At 48.1% G+C, this 21,578-nt stretch overlaps 2 protein-coding genes across 6 annotated transcripts in view; one reads left to right on the top strand and one right to left on the bottom strand.

The window, feature by feature from the left end:
* On the top strand, window positions 1-11,241 carry LOC106857701 (putative glutamate receptor). 2 transcript variants are annotated; one of them, XM_088178733.1, is made up of 11 exons: window positions 1-137; window positions 1,313-1,421; window positions 3,020-3,051; window positions 4,097-4,156; window positions 4,866-5,045; window positions 5,832-6,058; window positions 6,321-6,418; window positions 6,913-7,130; window positions 7,612-7,837; window positions 8,297-8,544; window positions 9,532-11,241. In XM_088178733.1, exons 2-11 carry the CDS (start codon window positions 1,349-1,351, stop codon window positions 9,631-9,633), a joined length of 1,464 nt encoding a protein of 487 aa, XP_088034859.1. In that variant the 5' UTR covers window positions 1-137; window positions 1,313-1,348; the 3' UTR covers window positions 9,634-11,241. The 2 variants fall into 2 exon arrangements, with proteins under 2 accessions (XP_088034859.1, XP_088034858.1); XM_088178732.1 differs by having other exon boundaries at window positions 2-137; window positions 1,310-1,421.
* PANK4 (pantothenate kinase 4 (inactive)) overlaps window positions 11,113-21,578 on the bottom strand; it is a 17,791-nt gene continuing 7,325 nt past the window's right edge. For 2 of the 4 annotated variants that reach the window (XM_014883953.2, XM_088178731.1), the window contains 13 exons: window positions 20,899-21,080; window positions 19,435-19,516; window positions 18,223-18,323; window positions 17,428-17,583; window positions 16,498-16,610; window positions 15,904-15,991; window positions 15,478-15,629; window positions 14,966-15,021; window positions 14,409-14,458; window positions 13,142-13,249; window positions 12,884-12,984; window positions 12,351-12,419; window positions 11,113-11,624 (listed from right to left, as the gene is read on the bottom strand). In XM_014883953.2, coding sequence (XP_014739439.2) covers window positions 11,411-11,624; window positions 12,351-12,419; window positions 12,884-12,984; window positions 13,142-13,249; window positions 14,409-14,458; window positions 14,966-15,021; window positions 15,478-15,629; window positions 15,904-15,991; window positions 16,498-16,610; window positions 17,428-17,583; window positions 18,223-18,323; window positions 19,435-19,516; window positions 20,899-21,080 — 1,472 coding nt within the window. In that variant the 3' untranslated portion in view covers window positions 11,113-11,410. Of the gene's footprint in view, window positions 11,625-11,654; window positions 12,420-12,883; window positions 12,985-13,141; window positions 13,250-14,408; window positions 14,459-14,965; window positions 15,022-15,477; window positions 15,630-15,903; window positions 15,992-16,497; window positions 16,611-17,427; window positions 17,584-18,222; window positions 18,324-19,434; window positions 19,517-20,898; window positions 21,081-21,578 lie in introns of those variants that run through there. The other 2 variants (XM_014883952.2, XM_088178729.1) reach the window with 2 other exon arrangements.

A 21,578-nucleotide genomic window follows, 5' to 3' on the forward strand; every position in this document is an offset into this window, starting at 1 on the left:
TCCTCCTCCTCCTCCTCTCCCGGGTATTTAAACCAGCACGGGATCCCCACTGCTCCTGTGCCGGGCATCCCGAGCATCCTGCACGGACCCACGGGCAGACAGACAGACAGACAGACAGACGGGCCGAGGGAGTCTCTGTAAGTGAGAAACTGCCTTCAGTTCGTGCTCTGCTTCTGGCAAGGGGCAAAGCCTGGTGCTACCGGCTCCTTCCTGGCTTTTTAACCCACATTTACACCCTATTTGTGCTCTCAAATATTAACAACTCCCTTTTCAAGGTGATGCCCTCAATATGTTACCTGCTCTGATTAGTTTGGGTGTTTTTCAGAGGAGGCCACTTGAAACAAAGATGGTTTTGTTGCATTTACCAAATTGTAAAGGAAAAAGAACAGGAATTTAGAGGTTAAGCCTACCAGGAAAAGCACAGCTCCTCCCTGGCTCAGCCTGGAGGTTGCTGCTTCTTTTGCTTTTTTCTCCTCATGGTTGATGCAGCTGCTCAGTTTTTGTGCTGCTCTGGCAACAGCCAAGAGCAGCAACTACTTTGTCTAAAAAGTAGTCACAGAATAAAGTCAGTGTTGGCTGATGTACAGCTCAGATCTCAGCCCTCTCCTTTGGTCCTTTCACAAGGATCAACATATTCTCATTTGGCAGCATGTTTTAACAGCAGCAACAACAAAATCAACATTGAAATTTAACCTGGAAAGAACCTTCTGTGGAGGTTTTAGTTATTTCTCTCATTAGGTGAAAAATACAGGGAAAGTACTGAGCTGTAATGCTAAGAGTTTTCATAGGATGCAAGATTGGGGAAATTTCTTAAAGGCTGATGAGGTAAGATCACTAAATCCAGTGTTTTCTGAGCATCAGTCAGCAGCAAGTAATGCCACATGTAGTATATTTTGCCTGCACGCTCTCTTAAATTGTAAATTTTCTTGGGCATTTTAAATTTATGTATTATAATTTCAAGTGTAATGGTGTCCTATATCTTGTTGGACAAGAAATACCATTAAAAATATTGCTGCTGCTTCCTCTCCTGCCCTTTCCCTGGTGGGGAACCTACAGGGAGAGAACCACCAGTGGGTAATTCCTCTTGTTTTTGGTTTGTCACATCCTTTTTGCTGCAGTGGGGACTTCACCAGAGCCTCTCTTTAGTTCTGGCTGAGCTCAGCAGTGACTGAGCTCCAGTTTTCAGCTGGAGACTTTGTTTGGAATTGTGGCTCTACAGAACAAGGAACAGAAAATCCAGGACAAGCTGATCTCACCCAGGGATGAGGAGCTGTAGAATGAGGTTTAACTGCTTGCCTTTCACCTCCAGCAGGAAGGTTCCTTTAGAGCAGCAGGAATTTCTGCTCCAATGGATAAACGCCTTCACTTCACAATCTGTGTGGTTACAACCGTGCTGCTCCTGAGGGAATCGAGCCAGGCAGGTGAGGAGAAGGATCCGGAATTGTTGGCTGAACAAACCTGGTTTTGTTCTTTTTCAGAGCATTAATTCCTTCAGTTTTTACCTGCCAGTACTTGCAGGACTTTGTCTTAATCCCAGAATTTGCTTTCAAATGGGTTATTAAGAGATTCCCCAGGGCTCACCTTGTGGCTGTGACTTTGTGAGTGCTGCCACCAAGTGTTTTTGATGCCACCAAGTGTCTTTGATGTCCCCAAGTCTCTTTGCTGCTACAGTTGAAACCCAGATGACAGAGACGGGGGAAGATGAAAAGAGCCAAGAAAAAGGATGGGTTTAGGTGTGGTTATTGTGGTTAAAGCTGCACCTCTGTGAGTTTATGCTCCTTGAGCTGCAGCAAGATGTGCTGAGGATGGGGAGAAAACTGAGCTGAGGTGGCCAGTCCTGACCAGTGCCAGGAGCCTTTTCCCCAGGATTCCAGCAGGAGCATCCCTCTGGAGGGCTGGACAAGCTCAGAGTAGCAGGAGCAAAGAAAAAGCTGATTTTTTTGCAGCCACAGATGCTTCCTGCAGCCACCAACCTGCGAAGGGAGGGATGAGCCCTTCCCTTTGTCCTGTGCTGCTGCTGAGGATCCCCAGGAGGAAGCCTCGGTGCTGGGACTGTCCCTGCCATGACCTGGGGTTGGTGCTGCAGCCCCATCACCCCTGGGCCTTTCAGGAGGGCTCACAAAGGGGCTTTGAGCCGGGAGCTGCAGCCCTGAGAACGCTCTGCTGGCTTCCAAGGAACCCCACAGGCCCTGAGAAAGGGGCCTCCAAAAGCTGCTGCTGCCTTTAAAGGGTTGCTGAAGGGAGACAAGAGAACTCCTTTGTGAAGATTTCCAGCCCCCATGGAGAACTGTAGTGGAGAGGGAAAAAACAAGTTTTGTTTTACAATAATGTGGAGTTCAGCACAAGGCCAGAAAATGCAACACCAAAGAAGGAAAAATAAATACATAATGAATGAATATGCTGTTGCATTTAGAGAGAAACTCACAGTTTTTGCTTGAAAGAGTGAAAACACCCTGCGTTTTTTGGTTTATTTTGAGGGACTTTTGGCTTCTGTGCAGTGAATTCTGAGTCCAAGGAGTAATACTAAGCAGATTCTAGACAAATCATCACAGGCAATTAATAAGCAATATATTGACAAAATTGTGATTTTTAATTCTGCATCTCAGATGCAGAACCTGCCAGCAGTAGGGGAAAGGAAGAGTAAGAAAAAAAACAGTGCCTGGAAGTGGGTGGTGAGGAACTTTTGGCTCCTGCTCAGGGGGAAATGGGGTTGGCAGGAATGGGGGCAAATCTGGGCTGTGTGAGGAAGCAGAAAAGCTGGTGCTGCCCCTCCTCAGGGATGGGCTGGCTGTGCAGGATCCATCCCTCGGGGTGAGGGACATGAAGTGACATCATGAAGTGACATTAGAACCTCCTGCAGCCCCACTCCTGCCTGTCTCTGCCTTCTTTGTGCCCTGGGGGAGGAAACAAAGGGAGGTGGGGAGTTGAGGGCCATGGTTCTGATTATTTCAGTGCAGTGTGAAATGAGGAGCTGTAAATACAAGCCCCACACAAATCTGATTTTGTTGTATTTTTCCAGGAGCTGGGAGGAATGATGATGCTGTGAGTAAGGTATGTTGGAGTTCATTAGTGCAGAGCTGCTAACGAAGGCATAGGGCAGATGATCTTAAGTATTTAATTCAGAAATAGTGGTCGGAGTGTACAAGGATTTTAATCTGTGAAGAGTTATTATTTTAAGTACACTGTTCATGGCTGGCTGTGTCTCTGTGCTGTTTTTGTGGGGTTTTTTTGACTCAATTTTTTGTCCAGAGCTCAATATTCAGTCGTGTCCCTGTGAAGAACCTGCCAGTAGCCCTGTCATCATGGCTGGTAAAGTCGGGGAATTTGTGATCAGAGCATCCAAGACAAAGCTCATCCCTCAAACCCTTCTAATTGCACAGAAATAATTTAAACAAGATCATTTTGCTCCTGGAAGACTGAGGTTTCTTTTGCACATTGTGTACTGCATGTTTATATATATATATATTTATACATATATATTTATAATATATTTATATATATTAATATTTATATATTCACACACACATATACATGTCCTTTCTCTTTCTGTCTAGAAAAATCACCCTGTAATTTTACAATAAACAAATACATTTAAGGCAAATAAACCTCATAGAATCTGACACTTCACCAGAAAAAGCTTAAATTGCCCTGAAGTGGCTTTGATGAGGAATCCTCTGGAGCTGGGTGACTGGAAAATCTGAAGATGTATCTTTAACTCACAGAAGTGAATCCCCGTGTTCTTCTCCTCCTCCTCTCAGGTTTCCAACTGTTCTGTGTCTCCTGGAATTGCTCTCTAATGAGACCTTAATTGGCTGCTAATTCTTTTGTCTGCAGCACGAATTGGTCTCTTGGGAAGGCTGCACACACCATCTGAAGATGTGCGGCAGCGTTTGCAGTGATTTTTGTTTGCACCAGGCGATGAAGTGAAACGCTGTGATCTATTAATTAGTTAATTAGGAAACAGCATCAGTCACTGCAGCTCTCGGGGCAGGTTTAGGGCTGGTTTAACTCAGGCACACCCCAAGGTAAGGCCCAGCCTGGTGGGGCCATGCCTGGGACTTTGCAATCCAACTTTTCCTCAATTTCTGGTTTGCAGGGCACAGACTCACGGGGAGCAGGCGAGGGTCTCCCAACCCTGACAGTCACAACGATCCTGGTAAGGCTGAGACAGTGGCAGGGAACAGCTGGAACAGCTGGAACTGCACTTGGCCTTTCACATTCCACCTGTCTATGTGCAGGGGTGTTTTGGACTGGCTTTGGCAGTGATGTCCCTGCTCCTGGCAGTGTTTTGGGGGCTGGCTCAGGGGTGCAGAGGTGCCAGCTCTCTGCAGTGGGCACAGGGAGGGTTTGGAGGCTGTCACTGGGGCACAGGGCTGTGTCAGTGCTCTGGGGAGGCAGCCAGTCCTCTCTACTGAGCTACACCTGAGATGTTCAGTCCCCAGTGTTGTGTCTGCCCTGAGGTAGGAGCAATGTAAAAATCAGGAGGTAAAATCCCCCAAATGCATCACCAGGTGCTCCAGACAAGCAGGATTTCAGGAGAAGCTGCAGCAGTGAATTTTCTGATCCTGATGTCAGGCCCTGCTCAGCCTTTGCCCTTCACCTGAGGCTTTGATGGGGCCAAAATGAAAATATTTAGCTTTTAGGCCGAGGAGAGATTTTAATTTATCCCTGTGGTACCTGTGACCTCCAGCATGCAGCTGCCCTGGTGGTGATTTATATCTCTAGGGAATATCTTCCCAGTCTGGAGCTGTCCGTGCATTAATGGGAGAGGAATAACGGGGAGGGTTTTCCAAGGCTGGGTTTAACTGCCCTGGCTGTCCCTGCCGTGTGGGAGGTGCAGCTGTGTGTGTGTCCCTCCCTGGCAGGAGGATCCGTACGTGATGGTGCGGGGAGCAGAGCTGGAGGGATACTGCATGGAGCTGCTGGCAGCCCTGGCGGGGATGCTGCGCTTCCAGTACCGGGTCAAGGTGGTGGGGGACGGCCAGTACGGAGCCGTGGCTGCTGGTGGCAACTGGACTGGCATGATCGGGGAGATCCTCAGGAGGGTAAGGCCAGCTCGGGCTCCTCACCCGCCCTGCAGGGACAGCACAGCTCTTGGGCTGCCTTAGGATCTGCTCAGGGACTGAGGAACTCGGAGTTCTCCTGCCTGGAGTGTAGAAATGATGCAAGGCTTGGAGCTGGGTTTGGCTTACAGTGGTGGAAATAAGGCACAAGGAGACAGCGGCCACAGCAGGAAACCCCTGTTAGAGCCAGGGCAGCACTTGTCTCTCTCAGTGTTTCTCTGTAGCCTGTGAGACTGTGCAGATACCTTGGCAAATCTTACCCTGAGCTTAACCCCTGGGTGAGACTCATTTCATTCAGAATGGCAATGCCCAGACTCTTCAAGAGATGCTTGAATGCACATTTCACCCCATCAGGTGCATTTCCTGTGGCTGTCCTGTCATCTGTGGGGAACTCTTCAATGAATGCTCTTTGCCCCTCTGAGCTCAGTCTGTGCCCAGCTCTCAGCCAGAGTCAGGAGCAGCCTTTTGTTTTGGGTCAGCAAACCCAGAATAGCTCCTGCTGCAGAAGGAAACCAGAAGCCCCAGTGACCAAACAGCATCTCACTGTGGATGATTCCACTGGTGGAATTCCATTCCAAATGATTTCCATGGGAAACCTGTCCTGTTCCTTGGGGCTCACATCCCAAGGCTGTTGACTTGGAGAAGTGATGCCATTTCAACACCTGCCCACCCAGCCAGGGAAGCACCTGCTTGAGGGACAGAAAGGTTTGAGGGACAGAAACGTCCCCTGGGCTGGGTGGCTGATTTTGTTTTTTATCTCCTTGGCAGGAAGCTGACATTGCAGTGGCTCCCCTGACCGTCACCTCAGCCAGGGAAGAGGTGGTGTCCTTCACCACGCCCTTCCTGCAGACTGGGATTGGGATCCTGCTCCGTAAGGACACAACCTCCCAGGACATGTCTTTCTTCCATTTCCTGTCTCCTTTCAGCAAGGAGACCTGGACTGCCCTTCTGTTCGCTTACCTGCTCACCTGCTTCTGCCTCTTTCTTGTGGCCAGGTGCAAATGCATTTCTTTCACAGATTGTGTTTAAGCCAGTGGCTCTGTCACCTATGAAGTGACTAGCAAGTCCCAGGCAGCCTTTTGCTTTGAGGAACCTCCTGTACAGCTCCAGTACAATGGCTAAGAAAGCTTAAATCTTGTCAGATTAAGCCAGCATTATGAGTGGGATCTCCCCATGAGGAATACCAGATCTCTTGATGAGGATTATTTTTATTTTTTCTCTCTGAATGTCTGGTTTTATCCTCTTATTTTCTGACAGACTGAGCCCTTGTGAATGGAATGAACCAAAGAATGAAGAGAACCACTTCACCTTCCTGAACAGCCTCTGGTTTGGAGCAGGAGCACTGGCCCTGCAAGGTGAGCTGGGAGGATGCACCAGAGCAGCTCTGGGAGCAGCAGGGTTTTTAACATGATGGTGCACCCAGCTCCTTCTGGGGTGAAGAGGTGTCTTAGTAGGGACATTTGGAGCACTAAAGCACTTTGGGGAGGTGTGATTACAGACCTGCTGGGCTTGGCCAGGTGATTGCCTCTGGCTGGGGAACATTTTCTGCTCTGGGCAATGCCCAGCTGAGCATGGCATGGCTGCTTTGTACAGAGGAGTTGTTTGTGCAGCTTTGGGCCACTGCTGCTGCTGCAGCCCTGCACTGCAGCATTGCTGCTGCTCAGACCAGCACAGTGGGGCCCACCAGGCTTGGGCTCTGTGTAGCTGCAGGGCAGGGGCTGCAGTTTGCCTTTACTTAAAGGGAAGTCTCTGTAACTCAAGCTGGTGGATCTGCAGTTCTTGGTGTGTCTCTGGCCCCATGTCCCCTCCTGTGTGATTTATGGTGATTTCTTGGTTCCCTGTGGTGCAGGTGCCACCCCCAGGCCCCAGGCACTCTCAGTGAGGGTCATTGCTGTGGTCTGGTGGCTCTTCACCCTGGCCCTGCTGGCTGCCTACATCGCCAACTTCACGGCCCTGCTGAGCTCCGGCAGTGAGCAGCTCCCCATCCAGACCTTTGAGGACCTGGTCAAGCAAAGGAATCTGGAGTTTGGGACATTGGAGGGCTCCTCGACTTTCTACTACTTCAAGGTGCAGAGAATCTTGTCATGCCCATACACAGGGGCTGTAGGATGCTGAGCTGGGGCTGGGTCACACAGCTCAGGCCTTAGAACCCCTACAGCACCCTCATCACTGTTGACTCTCTGTTTTCCTGTAATACTTCAAATAATATGATTATTGTTGTGTTCAGCTCTTCCTCCACCTCTTCTCACAGGAAAGCAGGCACGAAACTCTTATTTTTGTTCTGTATTATCCTTTTAAAATCTCTCTACTCTTCTTGTGTACCTCAAGAGCAGGTGCCATCTATGACACCTGTACCCCTGTGTGATGCTTTTTCCTGGTGCTTGAGACAATCTGTGCTTGCAGGATGTTGCATAAACATATGGTTTAAGTGCTCTTCTTCTCCAAATTGTTTTACAACCCCTGCACCTACAGGCACGTTTTTATTTTATTTTTTTTTTTTGGTGGTTGTCTCACACTTGAGTTTGACACTTGGATTTTTGGGCTGCAGAACTCCAAGAACCCCATCCACCAGATGATCTATGAGTACATGGAGAAGAGGCGGGAGCACGTCCTGGTCAAGACGTACCAGGAGGCCGTGCAGCGCGTGATGGACTCCAACTACGCCTTCATCGGCGAGTCCATCTCGCAGGACCTGGCGGCCGCCCGCCACTGCAACCTCATCAGGGCCCCCGAGGTCATCGGGGCCCGCGGCTTCGGCATCGCCACGGCCCAGGGTGAGTCCCTGTCCCCCCTGCTCCTCCCTGGATGGCACAACTGCAGGAGCAGGGACAGACGTGGGCCAGAGCCAGCACTGCTGTCGAGGGGGAGCGGACTGAAAATGCTGCAGGGCAGGGTCACTGCTCTGTGGGGAATTAACACTGGCACTCGTTGGCTTTCACTGTGAACTCTGATCCACAAATATTCCATCTCTCAGGGTGTCCTTGTCCCAGGAATGCAGATCCCCTAATGAAATGAACAGGGGACAGTCTGTTCATGTTCTTCCCAAAGCACCTTTGCCCTGCCCTTATCCCACAGGTGTTACCACCCTCTGTGGCCAGGGCAGGGTGGTTGTTAGCAAGGAAAAGCCTGGTTGTGTTCAGTGACACCTCTAACCCCTCACCCATTAACAATGTTTAACTAAACCGTGGCTGGGAGCTCTCCCATCCTCCTCTCTCTCCTCTCCCTCTGCCCAGCATCCCCCTGGACCAAGCCTCTGTCCATCGCCGTGCTCAAGCTGCGCGAGGCGGGCGACCTGGATTACCTGCGCAACAAATGGTGGGAGAGCAGCTGCCTGCGCCAGAGCCGGGACCGCTGGGGGCCCCTGGAGCCGCCGGCGCTGGGAGGGCTCTTCCTCACCCTGGGCATCGGCCTCGCCCTCGGCGTCCTCGCTGCCCTGGCCGAGCTCTCCAGCAGCAGCCGCCGAGCGGCCGCGCACGCCAAGGTGGGCCCTGCTTCCTGCACCGACCCCATCCCGCCTCCCTGTGTCCCCCCTTTGGCCAAGGTGGGCCCTGGTTCCTGCTCTGGGTCCTGTCCTGCCTCCCTGTGTCCCCCCTTTGGCCAAGGTGGGCCCTGGTTCCTGCACCGACCCCATCCCACCTCCCTGTGTCCCTCCTTTGGCCAAGGTGGGCCCTGGTTCCTGCGCCGACCCCATCCCACCTCCCTGTGTCCCTCCTTTGGCCAAGGTGGGCCCTGGTTCCTGCGCCGACCCCATCCCACCTCCCTGTGTCCCTCCTTTGGCCAAGGTGGGCCCTGGTTCCTGCACCGACCCCATCCCACCTCCCTGTGTCCCTCCTTTGGCCAAGGTGGGCCCTGGTTCCTGCATTTAATCCTGTCCTGTCTCTGTGTGTCTCTCATTCCACCAATGTGGGCCCTGCACCTTGTCCTGCCTCTGTCTGTCCCTCCTTTCTCCAAGGTGGCCCCCAGTTCCTGTCCTGCCTCCCCGTGTCTCTCCTGCACCAGCAATTCCACCCTGACCTTGGTTTTCTAAGGAAAGCTGTGCATTGGGCAGGGGTGAGGGGAGGCTGTGCTTAAAGACACCTTAAAGTGACAACATTTCACAGCTTGGGCTGTGGGATGGGTTTGTAGCCTGAACAGCATAAATATAAAAAAATAAAAGAACTCCCTAGCACCCCTTCCCCCCTCTCAAACAAAATAAAAAAAAAATTAAGAAACATTCCCTGAAGTCCCAAGGCAGCCAAATTGCAGTCTACTACCCTGGGTGTTAGAGAGGACAGTAAATGATCCATAACAAGTTTATTCTCAGTGCTGGCTGTTCTTTAGTCATTAAACAAGGAAAACACACACAGAAACTGCACCAGTATCTGAGTGTGCCCCTTGGTGCTCCTCTCCAGCCCTGCCAATGTGCACATGGAAAAGATGGATCCACAGAACCACCCACCCACGGCCTTCTCTCCCATTTCTCTTTCAGAAATCCTGTTGCTCTGTTTTCACAGAAGAAATCTGCACTCGTCTACGCATAAAAGGAGCTGCCAGACAAAGCCAGGAGACGTCAGGGAAGGCAAATGCTTAAAGGAGTTTCTGCTGGAGGAATAGGGCCTGTGTTAGGGCTGTACCACATCCTAGGAGCTGTATCAGTGTAGGAAGATGTTTTTCTGCTAGTCTAGAGTGTTAGTTTGCTAATTACACACACACACAGAGCATTTCTGGAGTGGTGGTAGTGCTGCAGACACAAGGAAATGAAGTGGCTTGGAAGAATTTAAATTGATAAGGAGTGGAACTGTAACAAATTGATAAACTGGAGCTGGCCAGGATGGTGGATCCATGTTTAGGTTTGAAGTTAACCCTGTAAGTCCATGAAGGCCTGTAGGAGGAAGTGACTGGGGACAGGTTAATGTGAAGCCTCTGTTACTAATTGCTGTGTGAGGAAGAGTTGTGGAACATTAAAGCTCTTGTCTGTCTGCTGTAATCAGGAACAGCAGCTTAAGCATTGCAGCTATAAATAGCCTCACCCTGCCCTGCCTGAGCAGGAGGTGCTGGTCCCTGGGAAGGTAAATCCTGAATCAGAACTGACAGTACTGCTGTGTAACCCCAAAAGGCCCTCCCTGCACCCCAAACCCCACAAAGAGTGCCCCTGCCACCAAGGAACCACTGGAGCTGAGAAATGCCAGGCAGGGCTTGTCCTTTGTCCCTTCCCAGCACAGCGTAAGGGCCACTGTTGGGGGACAGAGAATGTTTTGCTCTCCCTGCCCAAGAATTGAAGAATTGAAATCCCTCAGCACCAGAGCAGGGAAGGAGTGTGGGGATGAGTCAAACACAGCAGAGCCCCAGCTCCTCTGCAAGGGGAGATATGAGGGTGTTTTGCATCACACTCCTGCTCTCAAAGAATGCTGAAGTTCAGGGGAACAGTTTTCTCAGCTGCATGTTAAACACTTTCCTCATTAAGCTGTTTTCCCTTTCAGAGCTGGGATGACTGAGGCATGTAAGTGTTAGGGCAAATTGGTGGTGAAATCATTCCATTTATAAACTGCACAGCTGAAGAGGGAAAAAGCAAATTGGGCTCCTTGGGAATGGCTGTAATTGCACTGCAGGAACAAAGACACCAATCCTTGTCAGTCCTAGCAGGGAGAACTGAAGGCAATAGAAACCAAGGGGCTCAGGCTGGGAAGTTGTGGGTGATCCTGAATCCAGCACTGCACCTTCCCTGGGAGGGGAACTTAGTGAGACTCAGCTTCCAGCTGCTGTGAGGAGTTCAGTGTAGCTGCAGGACTCCCTCCCATGGCCCTCCTGCTAATGGGAACAAACAAGGAGTTAGGAATTCCAGGTGCTGGGAAACCAGGGCGTGTCCTTAACTCATACTGCACCAGCCCTGGCTCACTCACAGCCTGAGCAACGTTTGTGGGAGCAGCCCTTCCCAGCAGCTGTGGGAGCAGGAGAGATTTGGGTAAGTCTAAAAGCTGAAAATGCAACGTCAGGTTCACTTAGCAGTTAAAAACAATTTGGTACGTGCTGTGTCACTGCTGGCAGAGTAGGCAGAGATGTATAAAAAAGGTTTCATTGACATTTAAATATATTTCTATATGAATGTCTCACAGAACAAAAAAATAAAGTCTTTTCATCACAAATACTGCAGCATTAAAATAAACACTTACCAAAATAAACAATGAGTGATATACATATATATATTTGAGTGTATAGACTATAGAGTGAATCATATTGTCGCTTTTTAAGTCACAAAAGCACAATATAAATACGGAATTTCCTGTGAACTCTTGTCCCTGTTGTAATAAAAATACATTCTTTACAGTTAAAGTAAAACTAGTGCAAGTCCATCGGCCGTGCCAGCTCCATCATTTACAGGGCACTTCGTACTTGAAGATGACGCTGAAGATTTTGCCCCCGAGGCGGTCGGCGAGCCACGAGTTCTTGATGACGGCCAGCTTGAGGCTCTCACACCTGAGCACGGCGTAGTAGTTGGTGTGGATGGCCCTGCCCATGCCCTCGATGACCACCAGGTCCGTCTGTCGCTCCCGCACCAGCACGGCCAGGCCCTGGTCCAGGCGGCTGCAACACAGCGAGGTCAGAGCGGCCACACCTCGGCTACATCTCGGCCACAGCTCAGCCACCACTGCGGCCACACCACAGCCACACCTCGGCAACACTGCAGCCACCTTTCAGTCACACCAGAGCCACACCTTAGCTCCACCCACAGCCACAACTTGGCCACCACTGCAGCCACATTTCAGTCACACCAGAGCCACACCTTAGCTCCACCCACAGCCACACTGCAACCACAGAACAGCCACAGCTGCAGTCACACCCCAGGGCTGCCCCGAGCTGCCCGCTGGGACTCTGGAGCTACTGGTGCCCACAAACAGTGGCACCTGAAAGCCAAGAGGATCAACTGAAATGTTGTTTAAATGTACCCAGCTTGGGATTTTGACACAGGTTCTGTCTCCAGCAGAGGAGCTGATCAGAAGGAAATAGGTTAAACAAGGTGAAATGATGCTTCTGTCCCAGGGGGTTTTGGCCACCTGCAGGATCTGACATCAGCCATAACCTGACCTGCTCCTGACCCAGCTGTGTCCTGAACACAGACAACTCACCAAGGGCCAAAAGCTGTAAGGCCTGAGCAGTGTCACAGGTCTGTAAATCCACACTAAGCACCTCCTAATGGGTATGCAGAAGTGATTCCCAGCAGGAAGGGTGGCTGGGATGCTCCACAGCCAAACCTTTGACCATCCTGCAGCTGGGGGACACAAACCACACAGTGGCACTTTGCCCACATACCTCAGATCCAGGCACGGAGAACTGGAGCCCGTCTGAACCAACAGCAGCTTCTCATCCCTCAGTGCAGAGCTGTTTAAAAAGACAAAAATATTAAACAGCTGCTTCAAGCAGGGCCTTGCACATCTGGGAATAAGCCAGAGAAGCAGGAATATCGAAGCCTCTTTTGCAAAGGCTTCCTTTGCTGCAGGGACTTCACCAGGAACACAATGTTTCCTTGAGCACAAGGATTGCTCAGTCAGCCCTGCATCCTCTCCTGGGGACCCTCTAAGTTACATACATGGCTTTGCCTCTATTAACATAGAAAATTCCTGGTAGAGCAGCTGGAGTGCTTGTCAGGGAAGACATCACACGAAATATAACTATGGGTGTGCCAGAAAGACCCAATTTCTAAATTTTTCTCTTTAATGAAAGCAAACGCTCTGCCTTGGGCTGAGGCTGCAGGTTACAGGTGCTACTAAGCACTGAAATGCAAGCCCAGGCTATGCCCAGGACTTTGTTTCTCCCCAGGGAGGTGTGACAGACGTGGTGCTTACTGGATCACGGGGTCCATGGCCGCGATGCGCTCGGTCACGATCAGGGACTCGCTGTAGGTGACGTCGTTGAGGGCAGGGCCAGAGTTACAGGCCAAAATCACCTGGGGGGAAGGGGCCAGGAGAGGTCACACAGTCAGGCTCTGGCATGCCAGGTGCTTGGATTATTCCCAGTTTGGCAGAGAAGTGTCCTGCTGGTGGGCAGTGACACCTTCCAGCAGTTACCAAAACTCCAAAGAATTGGCAAGGGAAAGCACTCACCTCTGTCCCTCTAGAAAGGAGCTCTCGGACAAAAGGAAAGACTCCTAAAATTATGTCTATCCCACTGTTATCTGCGAAAATTAAGGCACATTTATGAGGGGGACCCTCCTGCAAGAGAAAACCAATGCATTCAGGATGGAGCACCACTCACCTCAGGGAAGTTTGTTATTCACAGCTACTACTCCAAACCCCCACATTTTACACCCTCAAACACTTGAGCCTTTGAGTTTGGATTGAAGCAAACTCCCAGCACACAGCAGTGACAAATAGGAGGAATGGGGCTCCCTGATGGTGTCTTTGCACAGGGGTTTAAAACAGCCTCGAGTTCCTGTGCTGTGTTTGAGACAGGGCTCTCAAACTCCAGCAATAAAACCTCCACTGCCAACTCAAGCCAGGCCTAACTCCAGTCAGGCTGATCCTGAATGTGTTGGGTGCCAGCTGGACCTACCTTGGAGGGTGTTTTAAGCCAGCCTGGTGCTGGCTGAACAGGATTTCCTTCTGCCAGGAAAGGGCAGGATGGACTGTGGGGGCAGTGACATCCTAAAATGAAAAGATAGTGCCTATTCTCCATTAACCTCTTCATTTGTTCTCAACCTGGGGTTATGAAACTTAGTTCACTCCAGTTCATACCAGCAGAAGAACTGAAAAATGCTTAATTCCTAATAAAAACTGACAGGACAGTGCCTGTAGTTCCCTAATTATCCCTGTTACACAAGATTAGCTGATGCTTTGTTTTAGGATGGAGCATGTAATGATTTGCCATAGTCTGCTCATCCCCAACCTTTAGGCTGCCATTTCCAACAGAGAGATTTAGACAAAGACACAAAAGCTTTTTAATTAATCTTAATTAAATGGTAAAAGAGATCACATGGGGAAAAAAAAATAAGAAGCTTTGCTAATTGATAAGTTCATTACTTCCAGTAAGCTCCTACATTAATGCCAGTTTTAGGTTGGCTATTCAGAGGGAGGAACAACTCAAACATTACATTTGGCCCCAGGGGTCTGGGTGTATGGAAATAAGAGCCCTGACAAGGAAGGGAGGCTCTGGAGCATCTCTGAGAGCAGCTGGGCTCCAGTGGGAATTCAGGGAAGCAGTTTGGGAACTAACCACGTTTCAGACTAATTCCTTTAGTCCTTTCTTTATGGTGAATAATTGGGATTTGTTTTGGGCTGTCTGAACAGAGTTCTGTTCAAACCCCACAATTACTGAGGTGGTTTGATGATTAAGGTGTTTAATTAGTGGGTTTAGGGCCACCCAGGGTCGTACCTTCAGTCGCTCCAGCCACTGGCTGTAGGAATCTTCCAACCAGGGACGTTCTGTGTAGACAGAGCAGTGTCAGCATTTTTTATCAGCAGCCACTAACCCTTATCAGCAGTCATTGTGCACATGGTACAAGCAGGAGGTTCATACTGCACTCACTGAAGCATTTGAGCTCAGGTTTGGAATGTTAAATGTGAAGGTTCACAGATTTCCTGAGTTCTCTGTTACAGGAATGACTCCATGAGAATAAGTGGAATAAGTGGAATTTTCTCACTAAAGCTCTGGAGTGGTGTGAGCTGGGTGCTGGCCTGGGGGTGCTGGATGGACCCCCCAGGACACTGTTCCCTGGCAGGGACACAACAGTGAGTGACCATGTCTGTGTTTGGAGAGAGTCTGCAGCTTTAATTCCTTTGGAGCATTACCCAGACTCTGGGTCTGCATTTAGAAACCCTCACAAATCCTAATGACTCCCTGTCATCTGGGCAGCAGAACCCCCACAAACATTCCCACTCCATTCCCTCACTAACATCCAGCTCCAACCACCAGCATGGATCTCCCCTTACCTTGGAGCTTTGACTTGGCTTCTTCAAACCCAAACTGTGGCTCAGACTCCAGAACACTGGAAGAGGAGACAAACAAAGGGCACACTGTTCAATTCCTCCATCTCACACCAGTGGAATTCAAACATTTCTCTAGCTGGTGCCCAGCAATTTTACTGTACTCTTACACTGGGGGTGTCTGTGGGTCCCAGGACTGGGAAATGTATTTTGTGATCATGTTAAAAACAAAAGGCTCGTCAGGACATTAAATCAGAGTTGCTAAAAGATGAGCAGAGATGCTAAAAGAAAACAACCTCAGCAACGTAGAGATGTTTGCAGGCAGAAGGCCACAAGCACAAAAGACATCTTTGGGTCTGCAAACCACCATGAAATGTAACGACTTAAACCAGCTGCAGGATGTAACAGTGCTGAACAAAGACTGATGGGGAGATTGAGGAAGTTTCTTTTTTAGAAAAAAAACCCACAACTGCACATTTTGTAGCTTAAAGGGTGCTGGTAAAGGATGTAACACCTACTCTGAGACTGCCTTTGCTCCCCAGTCAAAGACATTCCCTGCCAGAAGTCCTTTCACCAGTGCAAACTGCCTCTCCTCCCAGCCCAGGGAATCCAGGGACTCGATCACACTCTGGAAACACTTTAAGGCTATTCCATTTTCTTTCTGCTTTACCTGTAAGACAGACAGGAAACACTGGATTTACAGACCAACATTTCTTACCTGGCTTCTCAGGGCTGTCAGGCAGCTGAAGCTGGTGATGTTTTTGGTTACCATTATCCTCTCCAGGAGCCTGTGCAGGTGAAGGGGTTTATGTCCCATTCCCCAGTGCTGTTTCTCCTCCCACAGCTGCTCAAAACCAGTGCAAGAACTTGGTTCTGATCCCTCCCCTCTGAGCCATCCATCACTTGTACAGTTTCAGAGTACTGGAAAAGTGCCTTGAACTCACCTTGGAATAAGGATCTGGAAAATTGAACTCGTTCAAACAGTGTTCCCTTGTATCCAAGAGACTTCTGACTGTTAAGGTACCATATGCACTTTAAAAAGGAAGAGGGAGAAAAAAACCAAATCAATTACTTCAAACAGAAAAAGCTATTTTTCCCTTTGTTTCCTCTGTAAGTCACAGCCCCTCACATGAGAACTAAAGTTGAAAGTTACAGGTGCTAAACCCTGCCTCTACAGTAAGATTATTAAATCCACAACAAGATTATTTATTGTGGATTCAATAATCTTAAATTTACAGTAAGATTATTTAAACACAGGGAGGGAGAATGTTCAGAATTAACTCACTGCTATTTTTAATCACCCTGTACAAATTTTTAATAACAAATTTTCTGCCAAGATAGAATTTCTCTGCTCAACTCCAACACCTGAAATCCAAAATCTCTGTGCAGAGTATCTCATGTTTGGCACAGAAACTTGCCTGAGCCTTCAGCCTACTTGGCATTGTTTGCTCTGCTTCACAACCTGGTTAGCTTTTGGTGAGCTTTCACTGCTCAACAGAAGCAGCAAGTGATGCAAAAGGGAAAATAAAAGCACTTACAAGGGCTGCTGCCTGAGTGTCTGCAGTTTATTCCAGTATTTCTGGCGGAATTTCTCAGCTCTCTCCTGTGCATCCACAGAGTCTGGCTGACTGGCTGCAGCTCGCTTTGCCACCTGCCAGAGAAATCAGGCAAGAGTGGAGTTACCAAATTAACTCTTCCTCCTTGTAACTGATGGGAAGTTCAGTCTGAGCAATAACCCCTCCATCTGCCTCCCTGTTCTGTGCCTGCAGCCTGGCTGCTCCCTCCCACACAGCACCTCCCAGCCTCCCTCCATTCCAAACAGTAAACAACAATTTTAATGTCTCTTTTCATCCCAAAAGATTTAAAGTTTGTTTTCCAGACTGCACTGTCAGAAATTAACTACAAGTTCTAACTACTTAGAAGAGGGGAAAAAAATAACAATGCACATACACTAAAGGAGAAACAGGCAGAAGTGTAATGGTACATGTCAACCCCTTGTGTTCTTTTTGTTTACTCCAGTGAACTGCCTGAATCAGCTTCAGTACAGAAAAAAATAACTTGTGTCTGGTTTAATTGTGTTCTTCCCATGGAAAAGTGGCTGTGAGGCAGCAGGACTGCTCCCAGAGGAGGAACAACCCAAGGATCTCTGGCCTTTGGTTGTGTAACTGTCCTGTTTGCAGCTCTGTACAGGGAGGTCCGAGTGCCAATAAAGGGAGAAAATGCTTTGAAAACACCTTTCAAAAGCTAAAAAAAAAGCACCAGAAAAGAACATTTCTACCTTTGAAGGGGCCAAGCCCTTTCTTAAGAGACTGGAACAATGTCAGGTGCCTCTGTTACAGGGAAAGAGGGGCTGCACTTCCAGAGGGATGACACAGAAGGAATATTTTACAGGACAAACATACTGCTTCACAGATTTGTTTCCTAAATACCTGTGTCACTCACACAGGACTGTGTTCTGTGACACTTACCCCATCCAGTGCCTCCTCAAAGCAGGTGAGCCAGTATTTTCTAGCCATGGCATCATCTGTGAGGTCAACAGTGTCTGGGATATAGGTGGAGGGGTCTTTCAGCAGTGGCAGGTTAACAAGTGGTCTTTCCAATCTGTCCATTTCCAGCATGTCAAACTAGGGGAGAAAGGAAAGAGATGGGTTAGAACTCACTCAGAAATTAATTCACAATGAATTAAATTAGCACAAGGGCTGCACAAGTCCAGCCACAGTTAAGACTGACAGATTTGCAGACAATTATAGGTCATCATAAATAATCCAGTCCCCTCTGTGGATTATTCTATCCATGCCCACCCTATAGACAGAAATTGTCCAGTGTGAAAATAATCCACTGTGAAATCAGAATTGCTGTACTGTCAGTGACTTTAAGAGATGACTGGGCTTGTGCTCTTCTGTCCAATCTTGTATTTGTCTTCTCATAGGAAGCAAATTAACACTGCTTAATGATGGTGGAACATGAAACTCCAAATTCTGAGGTATTTCAGCTGCAGCAAAACCCAGCTGCTCCAGAGAAAGGGTAAGAGCCAAACATTCCCCCCACTCTGGTGACGGAGAGTAAAACAAAGTAGCAGCCAGTCTGTTTCATGAAACATTCCATCCAACACCACACAGGACACGAGACAACACCACACCAGACTGGTCCCTTCTCTGGAGAGCAGGAGCCTCAAGGGCAAGGAACAACCAGAGAATAATCACCTATGTCCAGGTCAGCACTGCTAAGAGAACACACACAGGTCTAGAAAAGACAGCACATACTGTACCACTCCGTGTTCTCTGCATGGGGTAAACATCAGGGGATGTGCTCATAAGCCCAGAACTCCCAGCATAGTTCTCTCCCCAGCTGTACTGGTTTGGATCTAGAACAGAGAAAGACACAGACACACATAATCTGAAAATAAAACTGAGAACACTCCTGTGAGTCTAGAGCCAGCATCCCTCTGAGCAGCTGCTGCACTACACAAGCCAGCTCCCCTTGTCTTTAAAAGCAAACAGAATTTTTCCCTTTAACTCCCAAAAGAGATGTGTCAACCACTCAGTGAATTACCTGCTCCAAAGAGCTTCAACCTGAATGAGACAAGAGACAATTTAAATTCTAAAATCATACTTTTTAACCCCATTTCCCTGTCATTAATCAGCATGCCTCCAAAGCACTATCACTGAGCATTTCTTATTTCTAAATCTAGATCCATTATTAACAAAATAGTATTACAGAACTCTCAAAGCACAATGTAAGCTTCAGAGAAACACTGGAGTTATTTCTTGATTTGCTTTATTTGAGAAAAGTTTAATGAGCTCAGATGTACAGTACATGCTGCAGAAGCAATCTCTTTAATTCCTCAGTAGTTGGTTCCTTGCCCATCTCTATCAAATGGGCAGGAAAAGAATTCCACATCCATTTTCTGGAGGTGTATTTGATACTTACTGAGCTAAATACCATTAGCAGCCTGTGGCTGTGCCACTGTAACCAATGTACTGCCTGGCTTGCCAGTACATCAATGGGGAAAAGGAAAACTAAATAGGCAGAATTCCACCAAAGCACCCTGGATCCAAGGGATCTGGACAGAAGGGTCTGCTCTGTGAGGCTTTTCACTCTCAAACAAACACAGTTTGGAGATGCTGGTCTTCCTCAGTACATTAAAGGAATTCAGAAGTGGCCTCTTAAAGAGGGGGATGTTCTCCAAGCTCACATTTCCCCAGCTGGATTTAGAGCTGTGACTGCTCTTTGCAGAAGTACAGAGAAGAGAAGACCCCAATCCTGCTGCCTTCTCAAAGGTGAGCAGGAAATCCAGTGAGAAATTAAGATGTCCCTGCCAGAATGTATAAAACCAAAGCCCAGCATCTGTGTTTATTAGTGCCAAATGGATTTATTTAGGCAACAGCTTACATGCAGCCTCTTAAGAGAAACTTGGACAGTACACTGACATTTCAGAACACAGCATATACAGAACAGAGCAGTGCTGTACTTACTGTCTTGTTCAGCTCCTTTTAAAAATGCCCCAATGGCTCCCAGGTAGCCTTCATGTCTCAGGAACAATGCCTGAACCTCTCCCTGCCACAATATGAAACATTGCAATTGGATGGTCCCTGAGGGCTAACAGGCACTTCTTTGTCACTAGTTTCACACTTTAATTTAATAGAAACAACTAGAAGATGGTAATAGTCATTTGTGCTACATTCTCACACATTCAGCAACTTTAATGGTGCTTCTGGAACAGCTCGGGGAGGAACTGCTCACACACATCATTCCCCAGTTACCACACAGCTGGAAACACCCATGCACCAGTGGTGTGTGCTCTATGGCCTTCCCTGGAAAACACCACTGCATCATTCCATGAATATTCAACTCCTCTTGCTTCAACAGGCTGGAAATGCAAGGTCATGTGATTGCCAAGGTAAGTGTGTGCCACTGCAGCCAACACCTTTGGGACACTGCTCATTGTCTTTATTTCATTGCACTGCTCTTCAACACCACGCAGACACTGTGCATTACTCACAGGCAAGCATTCCCCCCTCCAAAGAATTCAATTATTAATGCAAAATACAGGAATGCTGGGGAGGAGAGCCCTCCACCCTCACAGCAGAGCCCCTCAGATTTCCCAGGCTGGGTGAGACATGGCCTTTTCCAAGGAGTTCAGCAGTGGGAACAGCTCACCCTGAGGGGGGCTACAGGGAAACAGCAGCTCCAGCTCACAGGGAGATTTGGATTTGAATCCCTGGCAAAGTGTCTCTTACAATAACCTAAAGCTGCAGTTTTGCAATAGCTTTCTTGGAACTCAGCAGAAAGGGACAACAATGGTGAAATAAAGAGGGGGAAAAAATCAGCACACAGGAGTCTCTTGCATGAAGCACTGAGATGAGAAAAAAAATGGTGTCATCTACTCTATAAAATTCCCAAAGTGCAGGACTAATCTACCTGTTACAACCATTAAGGAGCTTGTGGATTGGACCTTTTTCCTAGTCAAAAATCTTCAGTATTTTCCACAGCTTCAAAACCTGCAAAGAACTTCAGCTTAGTTGATTTGGGGTTTGATTTTTTCTCTTTAATAACAAAACCCCACTGATGCCAACTGTCTCAGCAGAACAACCCCACACTGCATGACCTGGGGGTGGAAAGATGCAAATCAGCAAGAGGAATTGAATAATGATGGTGACTATCTAAGAACACAGTGGAAACTCATTACTTGGAGCTACAAGACAGACTGTCAATCAAAAAATAATAATCAAAAGACAGAGAGGGAGTTAGGGAGAGAGAAAAAGGGCCAGACACAACTCCCAGGCATTTCACATTGATTTCACCCTCCCACAACACATCCCTAAGGAGCAGCCTTCTAAGCTTACTTCATGTGCAAATTCATTTATTAGAGTATCCCAGCAGTCTAGAAAAATACCTAAAATGTGACTTTGCTGTAGGGAACGTTGTGTTTTCCTTACCTTGGAGAAGAAGTTGATGCTGTAGGTTATTGTGCGCATGGTGACAGGGTGGCCCCGGATAAAAAACCCTCCAAAATAGATTTTATCCAGGTTGTGCAGTTTGGCATAGAGGCAGGCCAGCTGGCCAATGTCATTGCTGATCATGTGGAGCAAACTTTTGGCCATATCTTCTTTGGAAAACTCTGGAAGGGAAGGAAAAGTAAAGCAAATTACACACAAACTGAGGAAGCTCCAGTGGACTGTGCTTTGCTAACTGAACCTGCAGCTGGGGAAAGAAAAATCCAGGGCTGTAGGTTTTCCTTATATGTGAAGAAGAAAAGTGTTACCCCCTAGAAAAACCTCACATATAAAATGTACTTCTAACAAGGAGGGGTGTGATTTGATTGAAGATATCAGGAAAAAAAGCCCTCACTAAACCTATGTGAAACATTTCTTGAAAAAAAAAACTTCCTGGATGGCAGGAATCCATTTGTTCTCTCTAGGAACCACGGGTGAGGGTTCATCCATCCCTCTTGGCCTGAGATGCACTGCAAGTACTTCATTAAGATACTGCAAATAAACTGCAAATTGTAGTAAATCACTGCCAAAGGGCCCTTCTGGAGCCCAGAATGCCATCTCTATTTCCCACAGGAATGAATTAACCCTGGGCTAACCAGACAGCTATTTTTAAATTTTCCCTT

The sequence above is a fragment of the Sturnus vulgaris genome, chromosome 25 (genome assembly GCF_052056855.1).
Source record: "Sturnus vulgaris isolate bStuVul1 chromosome 25, bStuVul1.hap1, whole genome shotgun sequence".
In the NCBI taxonomy this organism is placed as follows: Eukaryota; Metazoa; Chordata; class Aves; order Passeriformes; family Sturnidae; genus Sturnus; species Sturnus vulgaris.